General features: G+C 39.0%; 1 protein-coding gene across 1 annotated transcript in view; it reads right to left on the bottom strand.

The window, feature by feature from the left end:
• Positions 1-17675, bottom strand: part of ERMP1 (endoplasmic reticulum metallopeptidase 1) — a 44940-nt gene extending 27265 nt beyond the window's left edge. Inside the window, exons 1-5 of the mRNA XM_060690504.2 lie at positions 16797-17675; positions 10507-10802; positions 7524-7651; positions 6464-6569; positions 3431-3577 (exon numbers count right to left, since the gene is read on the bottom strand). Coding sequence (XP_060546487.2) covers positions 3431-3577; positions 6464-6569; positions 7524-7651; positions 10507-10802; positions 16797-17134 — 1015 coding nt within the window. The 5' untranslated portion in view covers positions 17135-17675. The remainder of the gene's footprint in view (positions 1-3430; positions 3578-6463; positions 6570-7523; positions 7652-10506; positions 10803-16796) is intronic.
• Between the last annotated feature and the right edge of the window lie 2688 nt (positions 17676-20363).

Here is a 20363-nt window from a genome sequence, read left to right on the forward strand (position 1 = left end):
GGCTAGTACTTTCGCAAAGATTTTATAATCTGTATTCAAAAGAGATATTGGTCTATAGTTCTCTGGTTTTTTAGGACCAATTTGTTCTTTTGGTATCAAAGATATGTAAGCTGTTGTCCATGATGGGGGTATTTTACCCCCTTGCTGAATATTGCAAAATAAATCTCTAAGTTGTTCCACCATTTCAGCTTGCAAAGTTTTGTAATACACTGCGGTCAAGCCATCCGTGCCAGGAGCTTTAGCTGTTTTTAACTGTTTAATTGCTACTATTATCTCCTCCTCTGTTATAGGATAATTCATTCTTTCCTTTTGTTGATCAGTAATTTTTGTAACTCTTTTATCGTTTAAATATTTTTCTATAAGTCCATTCTGCACCTCCTCTTTAGCATATAATTTAGTATAATAGTCCACAAAAGCTTCTTTAATTAATTTTTGTTGAAAGATTTCTTTCCCTCCAATATCAGTACTATCAATAGTCCGTATACTTTGTTTTTTCCTCAATGTGTAAGCCAACCATCTGCCCGGTTTATTAGCGTTACAAAATGTGTTATGCTTCGCATATTGTAAGTTTGTTGCAACTTGTTCCGCCATAAGCATTTGAAATTGGTCTTTCAAAAGTTTTATAGCACTACGTATTCTTTCATCTGTTGGATTTTTAATAAGAAACTGTTCTTTATTCTTTATTTCTATTTCCAGTTCAGATCTTTTCTTTTGTCGGAACAGTCTATGTTTAGAGTTCATGTAGATAAGTACCCCTCTCATATAAGCTTTACTTGCATCCCACACAATTTCAATTGGGGTACCTTTATTCAAATTTATTTCAAAAAATTCTTTCAAATGCTTTTTAAGTTCTGTTGTATTTTTTTCATATCTAAACAAATTCTCATTTAATCTCCAAGAACGTCTCTCAACCTTGTCCATCTCAATTTCTATCCATACTGGGCTATGGTCAGTCAAAGTTCTTGGAAAAATCTTTGTTCTTTTTGTCTTGACAAGTAAATCATCTGTCAACAAAATAAAGTCAATCCTAGAGAAGGATCTGTGTCTGTCAGAAAAAAAAGTATAGTCCAATTCTTTTGGATTATGTATTCTCCAAACATCTTTTAGTTCCATATCTTCTTTCATGTCAAAAAAGGTCTGTGGTAATCTGATCCTAGACTTTGCCAAACTCTTTTTATCTAATTTAGAGTCGATTACTCCATTCCAGTCTCCCATAATTAAAATAGATCTGTAATCCCATTGCAATATTTTAGTATGTAACATCTTATAGAAATAGTCCTGTTGTTGATTGGGAGCATAAATTCCAATCAAAAGAATTTGGCCATTTACTGTAAGCAATTCAATTGCTACAAACCTACCATCTTCATCTGTTTCTATAACTTTAGCTGTTAACTTTTTATTTACATAAATAACCACACCATTCTTTTTTTGCGAAGTTGAAGATATAAAATGTGTTCCTAGTTTGGAGTTTATCAAATATTTTTGATCTTGAGTTGTGATATGCGTTTCTTGTAAACAAATTATATCATTATTAAATTGTTTCAAATATGTAAATAATTTCTTCCTTTTCTGTGCTGAATTCAACCCATTAACATTCCAAGATAAACACTTAAACATCATCACCCTCTTTCTGGAGCAAAGAGCAAAATAATTGAAGGTCATCCGAAAGCTTCGATCTCGCTCCCCCCATGGCTCCAGTCTCTTGTGCAGTACTCTTAACTGCCTCCTTGTCTTGTCTTTCCTGTTGTTGTTGTTGCTTTTGTTTAAGTAACTTAGATTGAGCTCGAGTTATACGTTGATCCTTAACTTCAATCATCCGAACCAGGTCCAAGATTGGAGAAGATTCCAGCAAGGGCTCATCCAGAAAACCTCCTTCTGCACCTTGCACTTCCTCTAATTCCTGCTTAGACTGTTCTTGCAGTTCTCGTTGAGGTTGCTTCTCTTCACTCTCTTTAATCTCCAAAACTGTAGATGTACGTGGAGATGGTGTTCTTTCCTTAAGGATAGTAGTATAGAAGTGCTGTGCCTTCTCCACGGTATTCAAACGGTATCTTTCTCCCTTGTATCTGAAAATTATGCCAACTGGTGCGTCCCACCGGAAAGGTATCTGTAAATTTTGCAATTCCTTAACAAGAAAGCCAAATTCTTTTCTAGCTTTCAGCATTTTAGGAGGCAATTCTTTATAAATTCCAATTCGTGAGCCCCCCACTTGTACAGAAGTGTAAAAGGATTTTTGCAGGATATCGTTTCTTATTTCTCTATCTGTAAAATATATGACCACATCTCTAGGTAATTGTCTTTGTCTGGCCAGGAGTTCACTCTGTAAATTTTGTCTATTTTGTGAAAAACCACATCAGGATTAACTTGTAAAATCTTGGCCAGGGCCTCAGAACAAACTTGTCTCAAATCCTGTCTTTCCTCCTCTTGAATTCCTCGAAGCCGTATAGCAAACTCCATTGCCCTGAATTGTATCATGACAATCTCGTTTTCTACTCTTTGCATTTTATTGTCAACATCAGCAATTTTATAATCATTGTCTTTCATCTTAACATTAACTTCTGATTTAAGTTCTTCAACTTTAAAATCAACTTTCCCAATAAATTCTGCCAGGCCAGATGCCACTTCTGATATTTTTTTGGTCACCTTGTTTTGATTCTGTTTCACCATATCTTTAACTTCATTAATTTCCTGCATAAATTCCTGATGTGATTTTTGAAGTTTATCATCTATCTCCTGTTGAGATTTTTGAAATTTATCATCCAAAGTTTTAGAAATAAATTCTTTTAAATCTCCCACATCAAATTCTTTTTTCTGAGTCTGTAGCTGTTGCTTTTCTTTCTTGCTTTCTCACATGGTGGCTTCAGAAAATGTTTCAGAAAAATATTAATAAACAGTTCTTTATTACTCTGGTTGGTAAAGCTGACAGCGTAGAATGCAGTACTGCAGGTAAACTCTGCCCACAGCATGGAGTTTGATTCTGACGGGGCTCAAGGTTGACTCAGCCTTTCATCCTTCCGAGGTCAGTAAAATGAAGATCCAGATAGTTAGGGGCAATATGCTGACACTGTAAAGTGTTCAGAGAGTGCTATAAAGCACTATGGTTGTATACAGGTCTAAGTGCTATTGCTATTGCTAAACCAACATTAGCTCAGAATGCACTGGCCCAGCAATAATGGGGAACAAGGGAGGTTCTCCTTGTCCAATTCACCATTCTTAATAAAACCATTGTCTTTGTAATCCCACCTTCATTATCTTACCACTTCCTTGGTTCAGAAAATCTGCAATGTGCACATCAACATTAGACATGAACATCATTGGACAGCTCTGTTCACAAGCTTTTCTTTGCTTGACAATCCTCCTACCTATTTTTCATTGTTCTTCCAAGTATAGGCCCAAAAGCTACTGATCCTATTAAGCCTATCTAACACACCTGGAACATTGCCAAAATCTCTGTAAATACGGAAATCTGTGTCTGCAGGGATGACACCACTCTGAAACACCTCTTGAGCCACGATAGAACCAAAAGGGTGCTTTGCAGCAGAGATGTATGCCTGTACCAGCCAAGGGTTTTCAGGTCCTGTAAGAATTAAGAGAATTAAGAGAAGTGAAATAAAAATAAACTTTAATTTAGCGTTCTATATTTTAATTTATGCTTTACCATAAGCAAAACGCATGGCTTTGATTCTAAATATGATTTCAAAAGCAAATTCACAAGAATTTTAAATTCCTTTTGTCCCATTCCCTTTCCCACATTTAACGTGACATACCTGAGAGTAGCTTTTCAGAGGATACACTCTACCATGACCCAAAGGTAGTAAAAAAAATGCTAATGCCACAACTCAATGGCTGAAGATGAAACATCAAAGATGTTTTAGAAATTTGCTCAATTTATTTGTCAATTGACCACAAGTTTTCCAGTTGTATGATTGGTGATCGGCAAAATTGATTCAAGAGGAACAACTAAGATCAACAAAGGTTTGAGAATGTCAGCTGCTCACAAGGAAAATTAAAGTCATCTATGTTGTTTATAAATGTTATCATCTTAGGCCATTTGTAAAATTTTGTAAGATCTCAAATCACAATATGAATCAATCCTTAGGGAGAAGAAGCTAAAGACTATGAAAGATGCATAGCAACAACACATCCTTTCTGTCAAGAAAAGGAATACTTCTCGGTTTGGGTGAATTTCTGCTCAGGGCCAATCAGGACTCAAACTCGGGAAGCATATTATGAAACTTTGTATGCTGTGCTCAATTTCAATAGAGAAGTTGTTTAAGGATTGGGATAACCATAAATGTTCCTATTTCTAAAAAAATGAGGAAAACCTCACTAATCACAAACTTATCTTAATACATATCCCAGGCAAGTTATATGCAAAGAACGTGAGTATTAAACTTTACATTTGGATGAAATCCAGGGAAATTATAGGGGACAAACAAGTTGAGATAGTCAGTCAGTGTATACCATATTTTGATATTACATCATTTTATCCAGGAATAATTTATATAATCAACCTTATTTGTGGCATTTTGGGACTTTCTATTTACCTTTGACTCTACAATTAGAAAGTCTGTGGGATAATATCGGGAATACCAACATGAATCTTCTTTGTGTGATCAAAAATTCATATGCCAACTCCTTCCTCAGAGTTAGATATAATAACCAAGGGCTGCTTTCAGAAGCGATATTCATACAAATGTGTCATGAATATATTTTGGGCCCTACTTTGTTAATATTCTTTAACTCTCTAACTGAGACAGTGACTAACACAGATTATTACACTCCCAAAATAATAGTCCTATATGGAGATGATGTAGGCCTTATCTCCTGCTCACCAATGCAACTTAGAATGCCAATGAGCTCTGTAGTTCAGCACTGCAAACTGAATAGGCTGGTAGATAATTTCCAAAAACTGAAAGTCATGGCATTTGCTAAAAGAGCCAAAGTCCAAAAATGAACGTAGAGTGGAATCCAACTGAACCCAGTTAAATATATAGTGATTTTTCCATCCCACAAGAAACTGCAACAGCCATTAAAATGTCTTTTTCCTAACAATGAATTAGTACAAGCTGTCTTAAAACTCCTCCAAGATAATACTTTGACCCAAATGTTGTATGCCACTCAGATGGCTGTTTAGGTAAGGAAGAATCTTCCTTATATAAATTTCTGTAGCAAGCAACCAAATATTTGCTACACCCAGATGTGTTTCTAATGCCTTTCTTAGGTTATAAACTGCCTAAAGCTGAGATCAGGTTGATGTTAAACTGTAGCTAAAGCTTCAGCTCTTTCATGTTTAATTCTGTTAATATTGGCAGATCACTTTCCATCAAGCTGCAGGAATGTCATACAACAGAAATGAATGTCATGTCAGTTCTCACAGACTGATATAGCCCTGGAATCAGGGGTGAAATGCTCTGGGTTCGGACTGGATCATCTGATCCGGTAGCGATGGCGGCAGGTGATTCAGAGAACCAATAGCAAAAGTCCCTGCGGCCCCCCCTATGCCCAGCTGAGCCGCGCGATCATCAGAGGCTGTTTTTTTTTACTTTTAAAAGCATTTTTTCTACAACCTCTTTGGCTGAAAAAATGCTTTTAAAAGTAAAAAAAAAAGCCTCTGATGATTGCGCAGCTCAGCTGGGATCGTCAGAGGCTTTTAAAAGCATTTTTTTCTGCAACCTCTTCGGCCGAAAAGGTTGTAGGGGAAAAAAATGCCTTTAAAAGCCTCTAACGATCCCAGCTGAGTTGCCTGATCATCAGAGGCTTTTAAAAGCATTTTTTCTGCAACCTCTTCGGCCAAAGAGGTTGTAGAAAAAATGCTTTTAAAAGTTTTTTTTTTTTTAAAAAAGTTGGCCATGGCCATCCAGTCACCTTAACCCCCCCACCAAGCCATGCCCACAGAACCGATAGTAATAAATTTTACAGTTCACCAATGCCTGGGATACCACCATTCTGAACATATATTTGTGCAGACTAAACAGTACTGACTTCCAGATGAAAATAAACATTTAGCCCAGAGAAGCAGGGCCTGGGTCACAAAAGGCTTCTGGAAAGAGGCCAGCTCTCTCTCCTCATTTACATTTCACACTTTTCAACACACATTTACATTCACAAATACCAACTGTATTTAAACCAATTACCAAATATGCCAATGAAATTTTATAAATCTATTTATAAAAGCAATAAAATCCACTTCAAATTCCCCTTTATCACAGTAATCTATTTTTAAAAGGCCACAATAAAAGCTTTGTGATAGCAATGGGACAGTTTTGTAACAAATAATCATTTAACAATTATCCAGGCTTAAAAACTCAATAAAAAGTACATCTAACAGCAAGTAACAAAAGCAAAATCATTGTTTATCAGAAATGAAAATCTTATTGTGATCTTCAACTGAAAACGTAGGCATTGTGATTTTGAAGTGAAATTGTCACAAGATTTTCATGAACAGTATTAAAAATCTTACCAGTCTGAAACACAAGTTCTTTCCCTCCTACTCCAGCAGCCTCCAGATTAATAAATGCTTTCACGGATTTGGCCCATGGGTGTTGTGTAATGAAGCCATGACTAGCCTTGATTTAAACAGTAAAGACAATGGACAGAATATATATATATATATATATATATTATATTTGAAATACTTTCTGATTGCACAAAGATGATTCTAGTTCTGGAAAAATGTTTTGTTGCTCTCTTGGCTTTCTTGCTTAATTAGTTCAAAGTTTATTAGGTTACAAGCCAGCATCAAAAAACTAATAAAACTAATAAAACATATTAAATGTGTTTATACATTATACAACATGAAATGTAAAAAGAATAAATGATGTAACAATTCACTAATAAATGTTAAGCAAGGTCAAGATCAACTCAGCCTTCCATCCTTTCTAAGGTGGGTAAATTGAGGACCCAGTTTGTGGGGGCAATAAGCTGACTTTGTATAAATATACAAAAGTATGAAGGCTATTGCTTAACGCATTGTAAAGCCGCCTTGAGTCTCCGGAGAAGGGCGGCATATAAATCAAATTTTTTTTAAAAAAAAAGCAGGCCAGCTTTTTCATAGTCTGAGAAGAGAACGTGCACATTTGAAAGACTGAGTAATCTAAATGATTAATCTTGGCAGGCAATAGCAATGACATAATATATACCCACTTTATGTATTTTCAAGATGTTCTGATGTTCTTCCGCAGGAACAGCTTGATAGAACAGTTTTCCTAACTCAAAGAGGGCAGGACCATTTTAAATAGGCACTGTCAACACCTTAGCCATTGTTGAGCAAACTATTCTTTTCTTAATTGCAATAGTGTTTTCATGAAACACATGCTCACACATGTGCACATAATCAAGAGTAAGAACTAAACTCAGTTTCACTGCCATGATGGGAAAGAAAAAAAATTCTTACTTTTATTCAAGTATCTGTCAAATCCTTTAATTTTGTACTCTTTCATAGCAATTTTAGTTTGACATTAAAGAATAAACTCTGTATGTTTTCTCAGTACGTATTAAGAATCTACTCAGTGCTTTCTTACCTGTAAAATACTTTCCTCTGCCCCATTAAACAGGAATATAACAGATTGTTGCAAAGGTTCAGACGATTTTGCAAGTATGTGCAGTATTTCAAGCATTACAGAACAGCTGATAGCATCATCACTAGCACCTTAAAATAATAAGATATATTACACACTAATTTCCTGAGGCTGAAACATAATTAGAATAGAATAGAAAATAGAATAGAATAGAAAATAGAATAGAAAATAGAATAGAATAGAATAGAATAGAATAGAATAGAATAGAATAGAATAGAATAGAATAGAATAGAACAGAATAGAATTTTTTTATTGTCCAAGTGTGATTGGACACACAAGGAATTTGTATTGGTGCATATGCCCTCAATGTACATAAAAAAAAGATACGTTCATCAAGAAAAATAAGGTACAACACTTAATGATAGTCATAGGGTACAAATAAGCAATCAAATCATATTAGGAAACAGTCAATATAAATTGTAAGGATACAAGCAACAAAGTTACAGTCAAAAAGTCATAAGTGGAAGGAGATGGGTGATGGGAACAATGAGAAGATTAATAGTAATGCAGATTTAGTAAATAGTTTGCGAGTGTTGAGGGGATTATTTGTTTAGCAGAGTGATGGTGTTCGGGAAAAAACTGTTCTTGTGTCTAGTTGCTCTGGTGTGTTATAGAACATTTTAAAAGATCATAGTATAGAAGACTGGATGAACTATCTCCAAAGTGCCTGGATTGATGGGAAACGGAATATTTCAGAAAATAATAAAATAAAATGGGAATAGACCTGCGGTTATGCAAAAAAAGTTGACATTTTTATATAACTTTTTGTCCATAAAATATAAGCCATTTAATATAAAAAAGTAAAAAAAAAGTTTACTGTTCATTACAAACAGGAACTGAATTATAGAACTCAACACTGCCAAATTTACTATTACAAAATTAAGATTGTTCAGGAGGAATAATAATAAAAAGAAGAAAATCCATGACCTGTAAGGACTTGCAGCATTAATTGCTACTGTGATTTTTTTTTCCAGTTGGAATGTTCTATAGGATAAATTGGGACAATGTTTTGAATTGCCAAGATAAATTCATAAATATTTGCAAGAATCTAATCACATGAATAAGTTATATTTGTTTTTAAGCATTATACATTTAATTAAACAAAATAATATATTGTTCATACAAACAGTATGCAATTTTAAATGAATATGCTGAGAATTAGTTCAACAGAAAAAGCTGAAACAGAAGAGAACTACTATTTTATATCTCAATCCAATTAGAATGATTTTGAAACAGTTACTGTACTCAATTATACTACATTTGTTTAAGAATAGAACCAGTGGTGGGATTCTGCCGGTTCTAAGGGGTTCAGCCGAACCCTTTGTTAAATTGCTGGCTCACCCCTTGCCCCGCCCCTCCGCACCACTATTTATTGCCAATAAATAGTGGTGGGCGAGGGGCGGGCGAGCCAGCAATTTAACAAACGGTTCGGTGTTTTTTTGTAATTTTATTGGCCCGCGGAGCTTCAGCATAGGCTAATTAGCCCCTTGATTCTATTGGTCTCCCGACTCTCAGCTGATTTGCTCTCAGCTGTTTTGCTCAGGGCTCTGCTGCTTGCTTGCAAAGAGTGCAGATTTTTTTCCCCCTATCTATGCTGAAAAACGAAACTGAAAGTAAAGCAGGCTGTTGGCTTTGCTGTTGCTGCAACGTTGGAAAATTAGGCAGGCAGATTTATGTTCTTTTTCCTCACCAAAAAAGGTAGGTGCAAACTACCTTTAGTGGAAAGGTAGTTTTCCCTAAAGAGGTAGTTCCTCTTTAGGGAAAAAGAGGAGAGTTCAAGATTTTAAAATACAAAAGAAAAAAAGCTCTATTTAACTAGGGAATTGTAATAATTGAGATACTATTAATTGTATATTGTCTTGAAAGCAGAAATGGTTAAATTGTGGTTTGGAGGAATATATGGGGGAAATTATTTGGTTTATTATTATTGGTAAATATAATTAATTGATTTGTAAGAAATTGGATTGCATGGAAATAATTGGAATATTCATGTTCATATTGATTAATATACAAAAAAGATAGTTATATAAGTAATTGATTTATATTAAAATGTTGAATTTATATTAAACAACTGTAATATTACATAATTAACCAATGTGAGGATGGATATAAAAATAGATGACAATGAGAAGGGGTATAATATAGAATAGAAGGGAAAAATTGAATTTGATTAAGATTAGAGATGAGGATGAAGGGTAATATTGTTTTTTTTTTAAAAAATAGATAAGGAATAAATATGGCAAAAAGGAAATATAGAAATTGTAAATTTAATTGAAATGACTAAACACTGTTTAAATTTGTGAACTGGCCAAATACTCTGTTCAAAGAAAATACATTGTATGTTTGTATGTGTGTTTCTAATTACTGCTATTTATTCATATTTATTCTCTTTTATTCTTTAAAGTTTAACAATTCATTCTTTATCTTAATATCTTTATATTTGTTTGGGGTTGCCTTTCTTCCACTTCATCTTTTTTACTGTACAGCAATCTTTCTCCTCAAACCTACCACCTCTCTCTTTTCTTTCCTTCTTACTTTCTCTTCCCCCCCTCTTCTTCTCCTCCTCTCTTCTTCCCTCTCTTACCCTCACTCCTACTCTAATTTCCCTTCCCTTCCTCCCTTCTCTTCCTTCCCTGTCTCTCCTTCTTCTTTTTTCAGCCCTCTGAGTAGTCCCTATGCACATAGCCACGCCCACCCGGTCACATGACCAGCTAGCCACGCCCACCCGGTCACATGACCACCAAGCCATACCCCCCCAACTAAGCCACGCCCACAGAACCGGTTGTTAAAAATATTGAATCCCACCACTGAATAGAACAGATATACCTCACTGTGCTGTGACTGTCTTTGATGGCTAGAAACACAATGGAATTAAAAAGAATTCAACAATTACAATTTATCCTGTAAAATTCTTTGATCTATTTACCTGAAGTATTTGGTAAAGAGTCAAAGTGACAATTCAACATCACAGCATGTTTAGCTCCTCTTCTGGGTTCCAGTTTAACAGCAACATTAGTAATATTGTCATAATAACTGGTGAATCCTCCAAGAAAGTTAATACTGAAAGTGCCGGTTGGCCTCTGTATATCTACAGAGATTGTATGGGCATGATTAATTTCAATAGCTTTAATTTGTTTCAAGAGGTAGTCAACAGTGAAAATTTCATTTTCTGGACTTCCAACAATTCTTGGACCAATTGCAGTAATATTTTCTAAATATTTCCTGTGGGACATATAAAATAAAACTTTAGAAAATTATTATAAAATATTTCATAATTCCCACCAATCACTCCATTAAAGAATTTAGATCCCATTATTATAAAAAACAAAAATTTACCCACTTTTGCTAACAAGAAGAGTCAGTTTTTTCCCTACATTTATTGTGTATGGTAAGTTTTGAAAGACTCAATTCAAGGTTCAACAATTTATATCCCATTTAAACTATTTTGGAGTCCTACCAGTAGTACATATGGCACCAATTGAAAATCAGTGACTTAAAACACAGCAATCTATAAATATGGGTGAAATGTACAGCTCTTATAAATTCTGACTCAAGTATCAAATTGACTGGTATGTACTATGAAATAATTCTAATAACTTTTTCATGATTTGTAGTTCATGGGGTTCATATGTAACATTCTATTACCTGCAAGAAAAATTATAGAAGACTTCAATACTGCAACGTACTGTTCATATACTTATATGTGACCTGCTGATTTCTGTGCTTCAGATTTATACATAAGAATAAAGTCATACTATTGAGAAAACCTACATACTTTTGTATTACATTATCATAAAAGACTACCACTTTTCCTTCAATATGCACAGCATTACATATGTGGAGTTACTGCATTAATGTATATAACACAAAATCAATCTGGAATATAATTCAGGTTCAAAATATTCTAAAGTTAAGGAAATTGTACAAGTGGGGAAGTTTTTTCTAATGTTATTGGACTATTTTCCTTGATAAATGAACATGAAACCTGGAACTTGTAGATGTTTTTAAACAGGAACTGAGATATGGGGCGTTGGTCCTACCTGAGATGCACCTTCTCATTGGGTGGAGACAGCAGCCAGGATGGGGTGTGCTCGTCTGTTCAGGTTGATAGACTGAGCCTGTCAAAGTTGCTAAGTCCCGCCCTTGGTACTGGGCAGACCCAGCTTTTGGCGAAGACAAGAAGACAGGCTCGGCGTGTGGGACACCAAACAAGAGAGAAAGGAAATAGGCGAGAGATAGAGACCAGACTGGCGAAGGGAGGGTCTGGCTGCTGTCTCCACCCAATGAGAAGGTGCGTCTCAGGTAGGACCAACGCCCCTTCTCCATTGTGGGTGGAGACAGCAGCAGGATGGGACAAACCAAAGTTCACTGTCTCTACAATTGGGTGGGACCAGGCTGGTACGAAACATCGTCCCCCGAAAGAACAGAGGGAGGTCCTCATCTTTTGACAGATTCAGATCCCGAGATATCTCATCGGCCTGAGAAGACACACGGCTCGCAACGAAGGAGACTGGGGAGTCCGGAGCTTTGATCGAAAGAGCGTCTTCCTGCTGGACATCCACTCAAGAAGTAGAAACTCCAGACCGGATAGAGGCCTCCTTACTGACGGGTAGAAATTGTGAAGCCAACGACTGCTGCACTGCTGCCGCAATGATTTGCTGGATTTGGTCTGGCAACAGAAAATCGCGCTGCTGCCCAACTCCAGGTCCCTGGTCAGTAGGGGCAGGCGCAGCAGCTGCCTCGGGAAAAGTCACCAAGGAGCCTGGAGCCTGGGAGGACTCAGGTGGAAGTATAGGTGTTAGAGCAGCCCCCGAGCCCCACAAACTGTCTGGTTGTATGACCACTGGGCAATCCTGGAGGGAAACTTGGTCAACTTGTGCCCCGGGATCAGATGTGGTGGCCACCCGCGAAGAGACAGCACTAATCTCCCTGGCAGAAGGCTGGTGTCCGCTTGCCTTTGCACATAGTCTTTTGAGAACTTATCCCAGCGGGCCTCAGCACGGGAGGGTGCAAAGTGGGAGGAGGACTTATGATGCGACTGAGGAGCATCAGAGGTCATCGGTCTAGATGAAGGGACAGTAGATTGGTCCTTCCTGGAGGGCGAGTCCCCCCGAGAATGGGGGCTCTCCGAGCGTCCAGCCTTCCGGCCATGCTTCGACTTATGTGAAGCTTTGGGCACTGTCAATTAACACGGCAGTCAATTAATAAAAACAGGCAGTCAAAGAAGAAACCTCCTGACACGCAAATTTCAGACAAAGGGTAGGAGCAGTGCCCAATGTTGCAGAGACGGGCAAGGCCAGGTATAATAAGCCCTCAGAAGGCACAGGCCGAAGCCTGGAGGCCTAAAATTAGCGCAAACAACGCTGAGGCAAATGGACGGGCAATAATAAGTCAAATGGGAGCGCAAGGAAAATTCCACCAATTATATGAGCGATCGGGCTTTCGCTAATGGAGCCGAACTGAGCCCTGTGCGATCTGCGCTGATAGGGGAGCGCAAAGCTCCACAAGGATCGCTCTCCTCACTGGGTCGCCAAAAATGCTGCCAATGGGGGCACGAGACCCCTCCTATTTCTTTTTAAAAGCCAGGGAGTCCAGATCCTCATGGCTTAACTCATTGGCGCGAAATGTGCGAAACAGAAAAAATGGCGCGGAGAAATGGTCAGGGCAATGGCGCCCTCAGCTGACTTTCACGCCAAAACAGGCAGCGGCATGCAAAAAAACCTCTTCAAGGTGCCGAGCAGATGGACGGCTCAGGCACTCAAACTGTCACCGCCGGGAGCGCGAAGCTCTGCTAGCTGGCTCCGATCAGCCTCTTAATGCCCCACAACGTTGCGCTGTCGGAAAAGTCAGTAAAAAGCTATCGGCTGTTAGCCGATTCAAAATGGCCACCGGAGGATACCCAGGGGAGCGTGAAAACTCCACAACTGCCAATTTAGCTCAGGCACCGAGACCAAGCCTGCAGCCCTGCACATGGGAGCACGAAGCTACGCAACCCCCGAAAACCAGCGTTTGAAGCGCAATACGATGGGATGGGAGTGAAAGGGCTGAGGGAAGTCTTCCCCAGATAACCAGGCAAGCCAGTTACTGGGGACCAAAAGTCTCACAGTTTGTAGTCGAAGTCCAAGAGTAGTCCAGATCACAGTCCAAGTCAAACCAGTAATATCAAGAAGAATCAGAATTCAAATGACAGGAAAGATAGATAATCAGTTAGAAATTGGCCAGAGGAACAGTCCCACACGCCTCTCCAAGCTGACAGACTGAACCAAAAGCTGGGTCTGCCCAGTACCAAGGGCGGGACTTAGCAACTTTGACAGGCTCAGTCTATCAACCTGAACAGACGAGCACACCCCATCCTGGCTGCTGTCTCCACCCATAATGGAGAACTGGTTCTTCTTATAGCTTTGAATATTATTTGGAAGAGCTTCACATAAGCACAGAATCTCCCTAAGTAAAGCGGCCTCAACTTTTTTTCCACTCAGGAGAAGACAATGCTGGGAAAAGTGGAAGAAATTAAGAGGATAAGCAGGAGCAAGATGGAGTGACTCATTTACCATGGCAATGGGAACAATGGGAACTGGAAGATCGGAAGCACCAGATTAGGAAGAAAATTTAGCCATGTAATTACTAAGAGTTGATAGCACCTTGATGGCACAATAACTTTTTTTCAGGATTGCATAGAAATCTGAGAAAAATGACTACTTAACATTTGCTGCCAATATTTAACTTACTGTCTTTTCCCTATACTAGAAGGCTAGAAGGACCAATCCTTCTTTTAGTGGATCCTAGCTGTTTTCTGCTTATGGCATGACCTGTCCAGGGAACTACATCTTCACCTGCATTAAAGTGTCCAAGCATTTTTATAGTGTTGTATTCATTCAATATGATTTTAAATAACAGTACAATAGAACAGTATGTTATTATTTTCACTTTACTGTTTTAAATATGATCAAAATAAATGTTTTAACTGGTTTTGTTACTCATGCCTATTTTTAAAGTCAAGAGTAACCTGCAAAATAATATTCACAGAAAGCTAGAAAAATGTTTATTTATTTATACAGGTTGGTATAAAAATGTGGATACCATATCTACTTCAGTATAGCGATATAAGAAAGAAATATTCAGAGAATTAAAGAAATGGAAATAGTATAAAAAAGGGATATGCCACTTCTTGTCTTTTCCTGGTTTTATAACTTTCAAAAATATAAAGATGGGCCTTACTTAAATATTGTAAGAAATAGAAATAGCAAATGTAGATCATTTGTCTATTCAGCATTGTACTAAATTGACTATATGGTTTCCATATCAAAAGAAGGTTGCACAATTTAGACCAAAGTTTTAAATAAACCAAATGACCCATACAAAAGTAAACATTGGGTAAGGTGATATAAAAATCTACAAAAGGCTAACATCCACTCAGAGAGATTCATTACTGGTGTGGTTATTCTTCCCATTATTCAGGTCACTGCAAGAAAGAGAAAGCTATTCAATATTTAACTGGCTTGATGTATGCTTCAATTCACTCCAAATCAAACATGTTCATCTATATGGTGAAGTACTCTTATTCTCTAAATATTGAAAGGGACTCTATCTCTTTTCATTATGCTCATTTTGGCTTCTACAAATGCTCCATGCAAAGTGATACAGATTGACTGATCTTACTTCTCTTCAAGTTCTCTCTGCACATGCAATGGGCCTGAGGAAAAATCAGCAGGGATTGCTCAAATGAGAATTGTGTAATATCTGAGCCTCTATTGGGGACTGAGGGAGTATAATAAATTCATAATTACATTGTGAAATACATTGTGTAAATACATTGCATAAATAGATTGCATATATAGATAAATCTCACATACAAACTCTTCAACTTCAAGAGAGAAACGTTTGGTACTGAGCAGCAAATATTATTTATGTACTTTAGATATATTTCTTTATATACTCTCTTCTCCCAAAAAGATCGATCTGTCTGTCTGTCTGTCTGTCTGTCTACCTATCTTCTGTATGCATAGGGATTTCCCATCATTTCATTCCTATAAGAACTCTAAGATGAACTGGACTGAAGGAGAGTGACTGTCCCAAATTCATCCTGTGAATTTCTATGGCTGAACCTTCTTCTTATTCCTGGTCTGTTCACACCACAGCCCAAATAGAGTATACAGTTAATTTTTCAAAGGAGCATAAAGAAAAAGATGGCTTTTGTACTTTCTGTCTTGAATCAAAGTAATAACCAACAGACTTTTACTGCCAGCCCGTATTGTCGATGCAGACCAGATCAGAAAACAGAGCAAGGATTCCACAAATGGCATTTTACTATTGTAGGGTATAATAAAAAAATAATCTTTTAAAGCCTGCCAACTTCCTTCTGCCCCTTTATACCAAACAGAAGCAAAGCAGTGTTATTTCAAATTTCTTTCTCACACCTTCTCCATTCCCAGGGCTGAGCTGTCTCTTGTTTTGCCTTAAATGTTCTTGCATCCCTTCCTTAAGGTTATCTATACATTCCTCTATACCCAACTGGAAATGTCAGAGAGGCCACTATTCTCTTTTACATACAAGATGTAGAAGCTACAACGCTGGTGAGATAAAACCAGGAATTCAGGAGACCCCCCCTTTTTTTTTAATGGTTTACTGAAGGACTCTATTGGCCCAAACCTAATTTCCCTCCAAAGATCGATCAGCAAAGTTTCACGTTTAGCAAAAATGCATGTGGAAAATAGGAAACCCTCCTGAACGTTACTATGCATTTGAAAGCAACTCTCCTCGATTCATTTTGGAGATAAGTGAAGGGGGGGGGGAAACCCAAAAGCCACAATCGCTAAATCCTCACAAAGAACGAGGGCGGGGCGGGAGCGATGGTGAAAATCCGGACTTTGACAACAGGGAAGAACACAAGGTGCAACTGCCCGTAGGAGTCCTAATAAAAGGCTTCATATTTATCTCTCACAGGTGAGGAGTGTAACGGAGCGAAACGTGCCGCTATTTAGCACTTAGTGAAGGAACTGCCAAACTGACAGGGTTAAGCTCAAGCGAGAGTAAAAAAGTCCAAGTTTGCAAAACAATAAAATAAAATTTAAATATATATATATATATATATTTTTAAAAAAACCCCATCACTAGGACCAGGTGCTTCTTATTCCAAGCGGATAAAGGACCTGTCCTCTATTAGCAGCACGCGGAGGGAAGGGGGTGGCGGGACGAGCGCGCGGGGCTGTCAATTACCTGGCGCGCGGGGCGTTGAATTCCGCGGGGTCGCTCGTCCCCGTCACCAACTGCTGGAAGGAAAGGTGCACGAGCCAGCGAAGACCCAGCAAGTAGAGGACCAGCACGAGCGCCGTCAGCAGCTCCGGAAGGGAGCTCGCGCCTCTCCCTGCCGGCTTTTTCTTGCCGTCTCTCTCATCATCTTCCTTTTCCCAGCGTTGCTTCGGAGGCTCCTGATGCTGCTGCTGCCACCGCCGTCGGCCTTGCTGCTGCTGATGGTGGTGGTTGTTATTGTGCATCGGCGGCGCCTGGCTCCGGAGGCGCTTCACCGCATTTACTGCCGCCGAACTCCGCTCCATCTAAATCCTGAGCCGGTCCTTGCTGAAGATCCCGTCGGGACTTGCCGCGGTGTAGAAGCCTACGGCAGGGAGAAAGGTCCAAAACTTCCTCCCCGCAATCAGTACCGCTTCTCATTCGCGACGGAGGGAGGGGGGTGAGAGAAGAAGGAGGACTTTCCTCCGAGTCCACCAATCGCCTGGAGCTCGGGAATCCCCAATCGTTCGGGAAGCCGCAGCGGCTCCGAGAAAAGGGGCGGGCGGAAAAGGAGGGAAACTGAGAGGCAAAAAAGAGAGCTTCGCTTCCTCTTCTTTTTTTGTCTCAGGTTTGTCCACTTCGCTCTCCGGCTGGTCTCGTCTCTCCTCTTTCCCCCCTCCCCTTTATTTTTCTGCTCTCCTCTCGCTCTCAAACTCACCCCTCCCTTTTCTTTCACCCAGGTTCGCGCGCGCCCCGCCTCCCCCCCCTCATGGCTCTCTCTCTCTCTCTCTCTCTCTCCCTCCTGAGCCGAGCTAAGCGGCTTTCCTCGGTTCCTGTCGTCTCCCCTCCGCTCTTGCCCAGGCATTTGCCACTCCCGCCTTCCCCCCTCTCTCTCTCCCTCTCTCTCTCCCCCCTCTCTCCTCCCACTTTCTTTTTCTGCCCCCTCCTCCACACCCCGCGTCACCCTCCTATTTCATGCCCTTTTCATACCTTCCCAAGCACCTGAAATTTGGATTGGAGTGGAGGCAGTTTGGCAGGGGCAGCATGTTCTCTTTGCTGCCTCTTTTCCTTTGCCTTTCTACTCCCCGTGTCGTATAAATGAATTATTTTTGAATGGTGTATGAAACTACATCCATAAAACAGGCCTAGGAGATAAAACACTTTCCCACACTGTTCAAAAGAGACAACAACAGATTGTTCCTGACTGTCTGTTCTGTCAGGTACAGTCAGTAGAACAATTTGCCTCCAGAAGTTGTGAATGCTCCAACACTAGGAGTTTTTAGACAACCAGTTGTCTGAAATGGTATAGGGTTTCCTGCCTGAGCAGGAGGTTGGACTAGAAGACCTTCAAGGTCCCTTCCAACTCTTGTTATTCTATTGTATTGTATTCCAAAAGGTAAAAAGGAAACAAAAAGACCAGAACGCTCACATTGCTAGCAATCAATACTCAGATAAGCGGGGTCCTTGGTGCTCTCTGAGCTTCCTTGTTTTCTTGCAGATTCATTATCCAAACTAGGTAAGACCAGTGCTAGTGGATGTTACCCAGGGGTGAAATCCAGCAGGTTTTGACAGGTTCTGGAGAACCGGTAGCGGAAATTTTGAGTAGTTGGGAGAACCGGCAAATACCACCTCTGGCTGGTCCCAGAGTGGGGAGGGAATGGGGATTTTGCAGTATCTTTCCCCTGGAGTGGGGTGGAAATGGAAATTTTGCAGTATCCTTTCCCTGCCACGCCCACCAAGCCATACCACGCCCACCAAGCCACGCTGTTTCAAGTGGTTTTAATCGTAGAAGGACACCCAACAAGCCATCATTACAGGTATATATCTACATAAGATAAGAACCGGAAATACCCAGGGCCGGATTTAGTTTGAAAGGGGCCCTAGGCTATTCCACTTATGAGGCCCTTTCACCAGTGGTGGGATTCAATTTTTTAACAACAGGTTCTGTGGGCGTGGCTTAGTTGGAGGTGTGGCTTGGCAATCATGTAACTGGGTGGGCGTCGCTAGCTGGTCATGTGACCGGGTGGGCATGGCTAGCTCATCATGTGACCGGGTGGGCGTGACTATGTGCATAGACTTTTTTCAGAGGGCTGAAAAAAGTCATTTCTGACTGGGCCTCGCACTTTTGACCGGTCCTCACACTTATGACCATCCTCACATTTATGCCCGTGCAGCTTTCTTAACAACCATGTCACTCATTTCACAACTGCTTTTCTTCACCATGATGACAAGATAGGGCAAAAACGTAAAATGTGAGGACAGTCGTAAGTTCGAGGACTGATCAAAAGTGCGAGGACCAGTCAAAAATAACTTTTTCAGCCCTCTGAGTAGTCCATATGCATAAAAGGATACAGCAATAGAGAGGGATGAAGGAAGGGAAGGGAAATTAGAGTAGGAGTGAGGGTAAGAGGGGGAGGAAGAGAGGAGGAGAAGGAGAAAGGAAGAGGAAGTAGGGAGGAGAAGAAGAGGGGGGGAAGAGAAAGTAAGAAGGAAAGAAAAGAGAGAGGTGGTAGGTTTGAGGAGAAAGATTGCTGTACAATAAAAAAGATGAAAGGGAAGAAAGCCAACCCCAAACAAATATAAAGATATTAAGATAAAGAATGAATGGTTAAACTTTAAAGAATAAAAGAGAACAAATATGAATAAATAGCAGTAATTAGAAACACACATACAAACATACAATTTATTTTCTTTGAACAGAGTATTTGGCCGGTTCACAAATTTAAATAGTGTTTAGTCACTTCAATTAAATTTACAATTTCTATATTTCCTTTTTGCCATATTTATTCCTCATCTATTTTTTAAAAAAAACCAATATTACCCTTCATCCTCATCTCTAATCTTAATCAAATTCAATTTTTCCCTTCTATTCTATATTATACCCCTTTCCATTGTCATCTATTTTTATATCCATCCTCACATTGTTTAATTATGTAATTATGTAATACAGTTGTTTAATACAAATTCAACATTTTAATATAAATCAATTAGTTATAAAACTATCTTTTTTGTATATTAATCAATATGAACATGAATATTCCAATTATTTCCCTGCAATCCAATTTCTTACAAATCAATTAATTATATTTACCAATAATAATAAACCAAATAATTTCCCCCATATATTCCTCTGAACCACAACTTAACCATTTCTGCTTTCAACACAATATACAATTAATAGTATCTCAATTATTACAATTCCCTAGTTAAATACAGCTTTTTTTTCTTTTGTGTTTTAAAATCTTGAACTCTCCTCCTAAATTTCCCATTGTTTGCAGTTTTTCACCTACCTTTTTTGGGGAGGAAAAATAAAAATAAAAATAAATCTCTCTCTGCCTCATTTTGTCACGTTGCACCAAAGATCCTGGTTTCGGTTTCGTTTCTGCAGCTTAGCTAGGGAGAAAAAAAACTGCTTCAGGAACTCTTTACACTGATTGCCTGTAGGGCGGCCCTTTGAAGCCCCGGGCAAGAGTTTAAACAGTTTTTTTTTCTTCTAGCCATCAGCTGGGGCTCAAGAGGCAGCAGGACTGAGGAGGCAGAATGAAAAATCGGGAC

The sequence above is a fragment of the Pantherophis guttatus genome, chromosome 2 (assembly GCF_059756535.1).
Source record: "Pantherophis guttatus breed Tessera chromosome 2, ASM5975653v1, whole genome shotgun sequence".
Classification (NCBI taxonomy): domain Eukaryota; kingdom Metazoa; phylum Chordata; class Lepidosauria; order Squamata; family Colubridae; genus Pantherophis; species Pantherophis guttatus.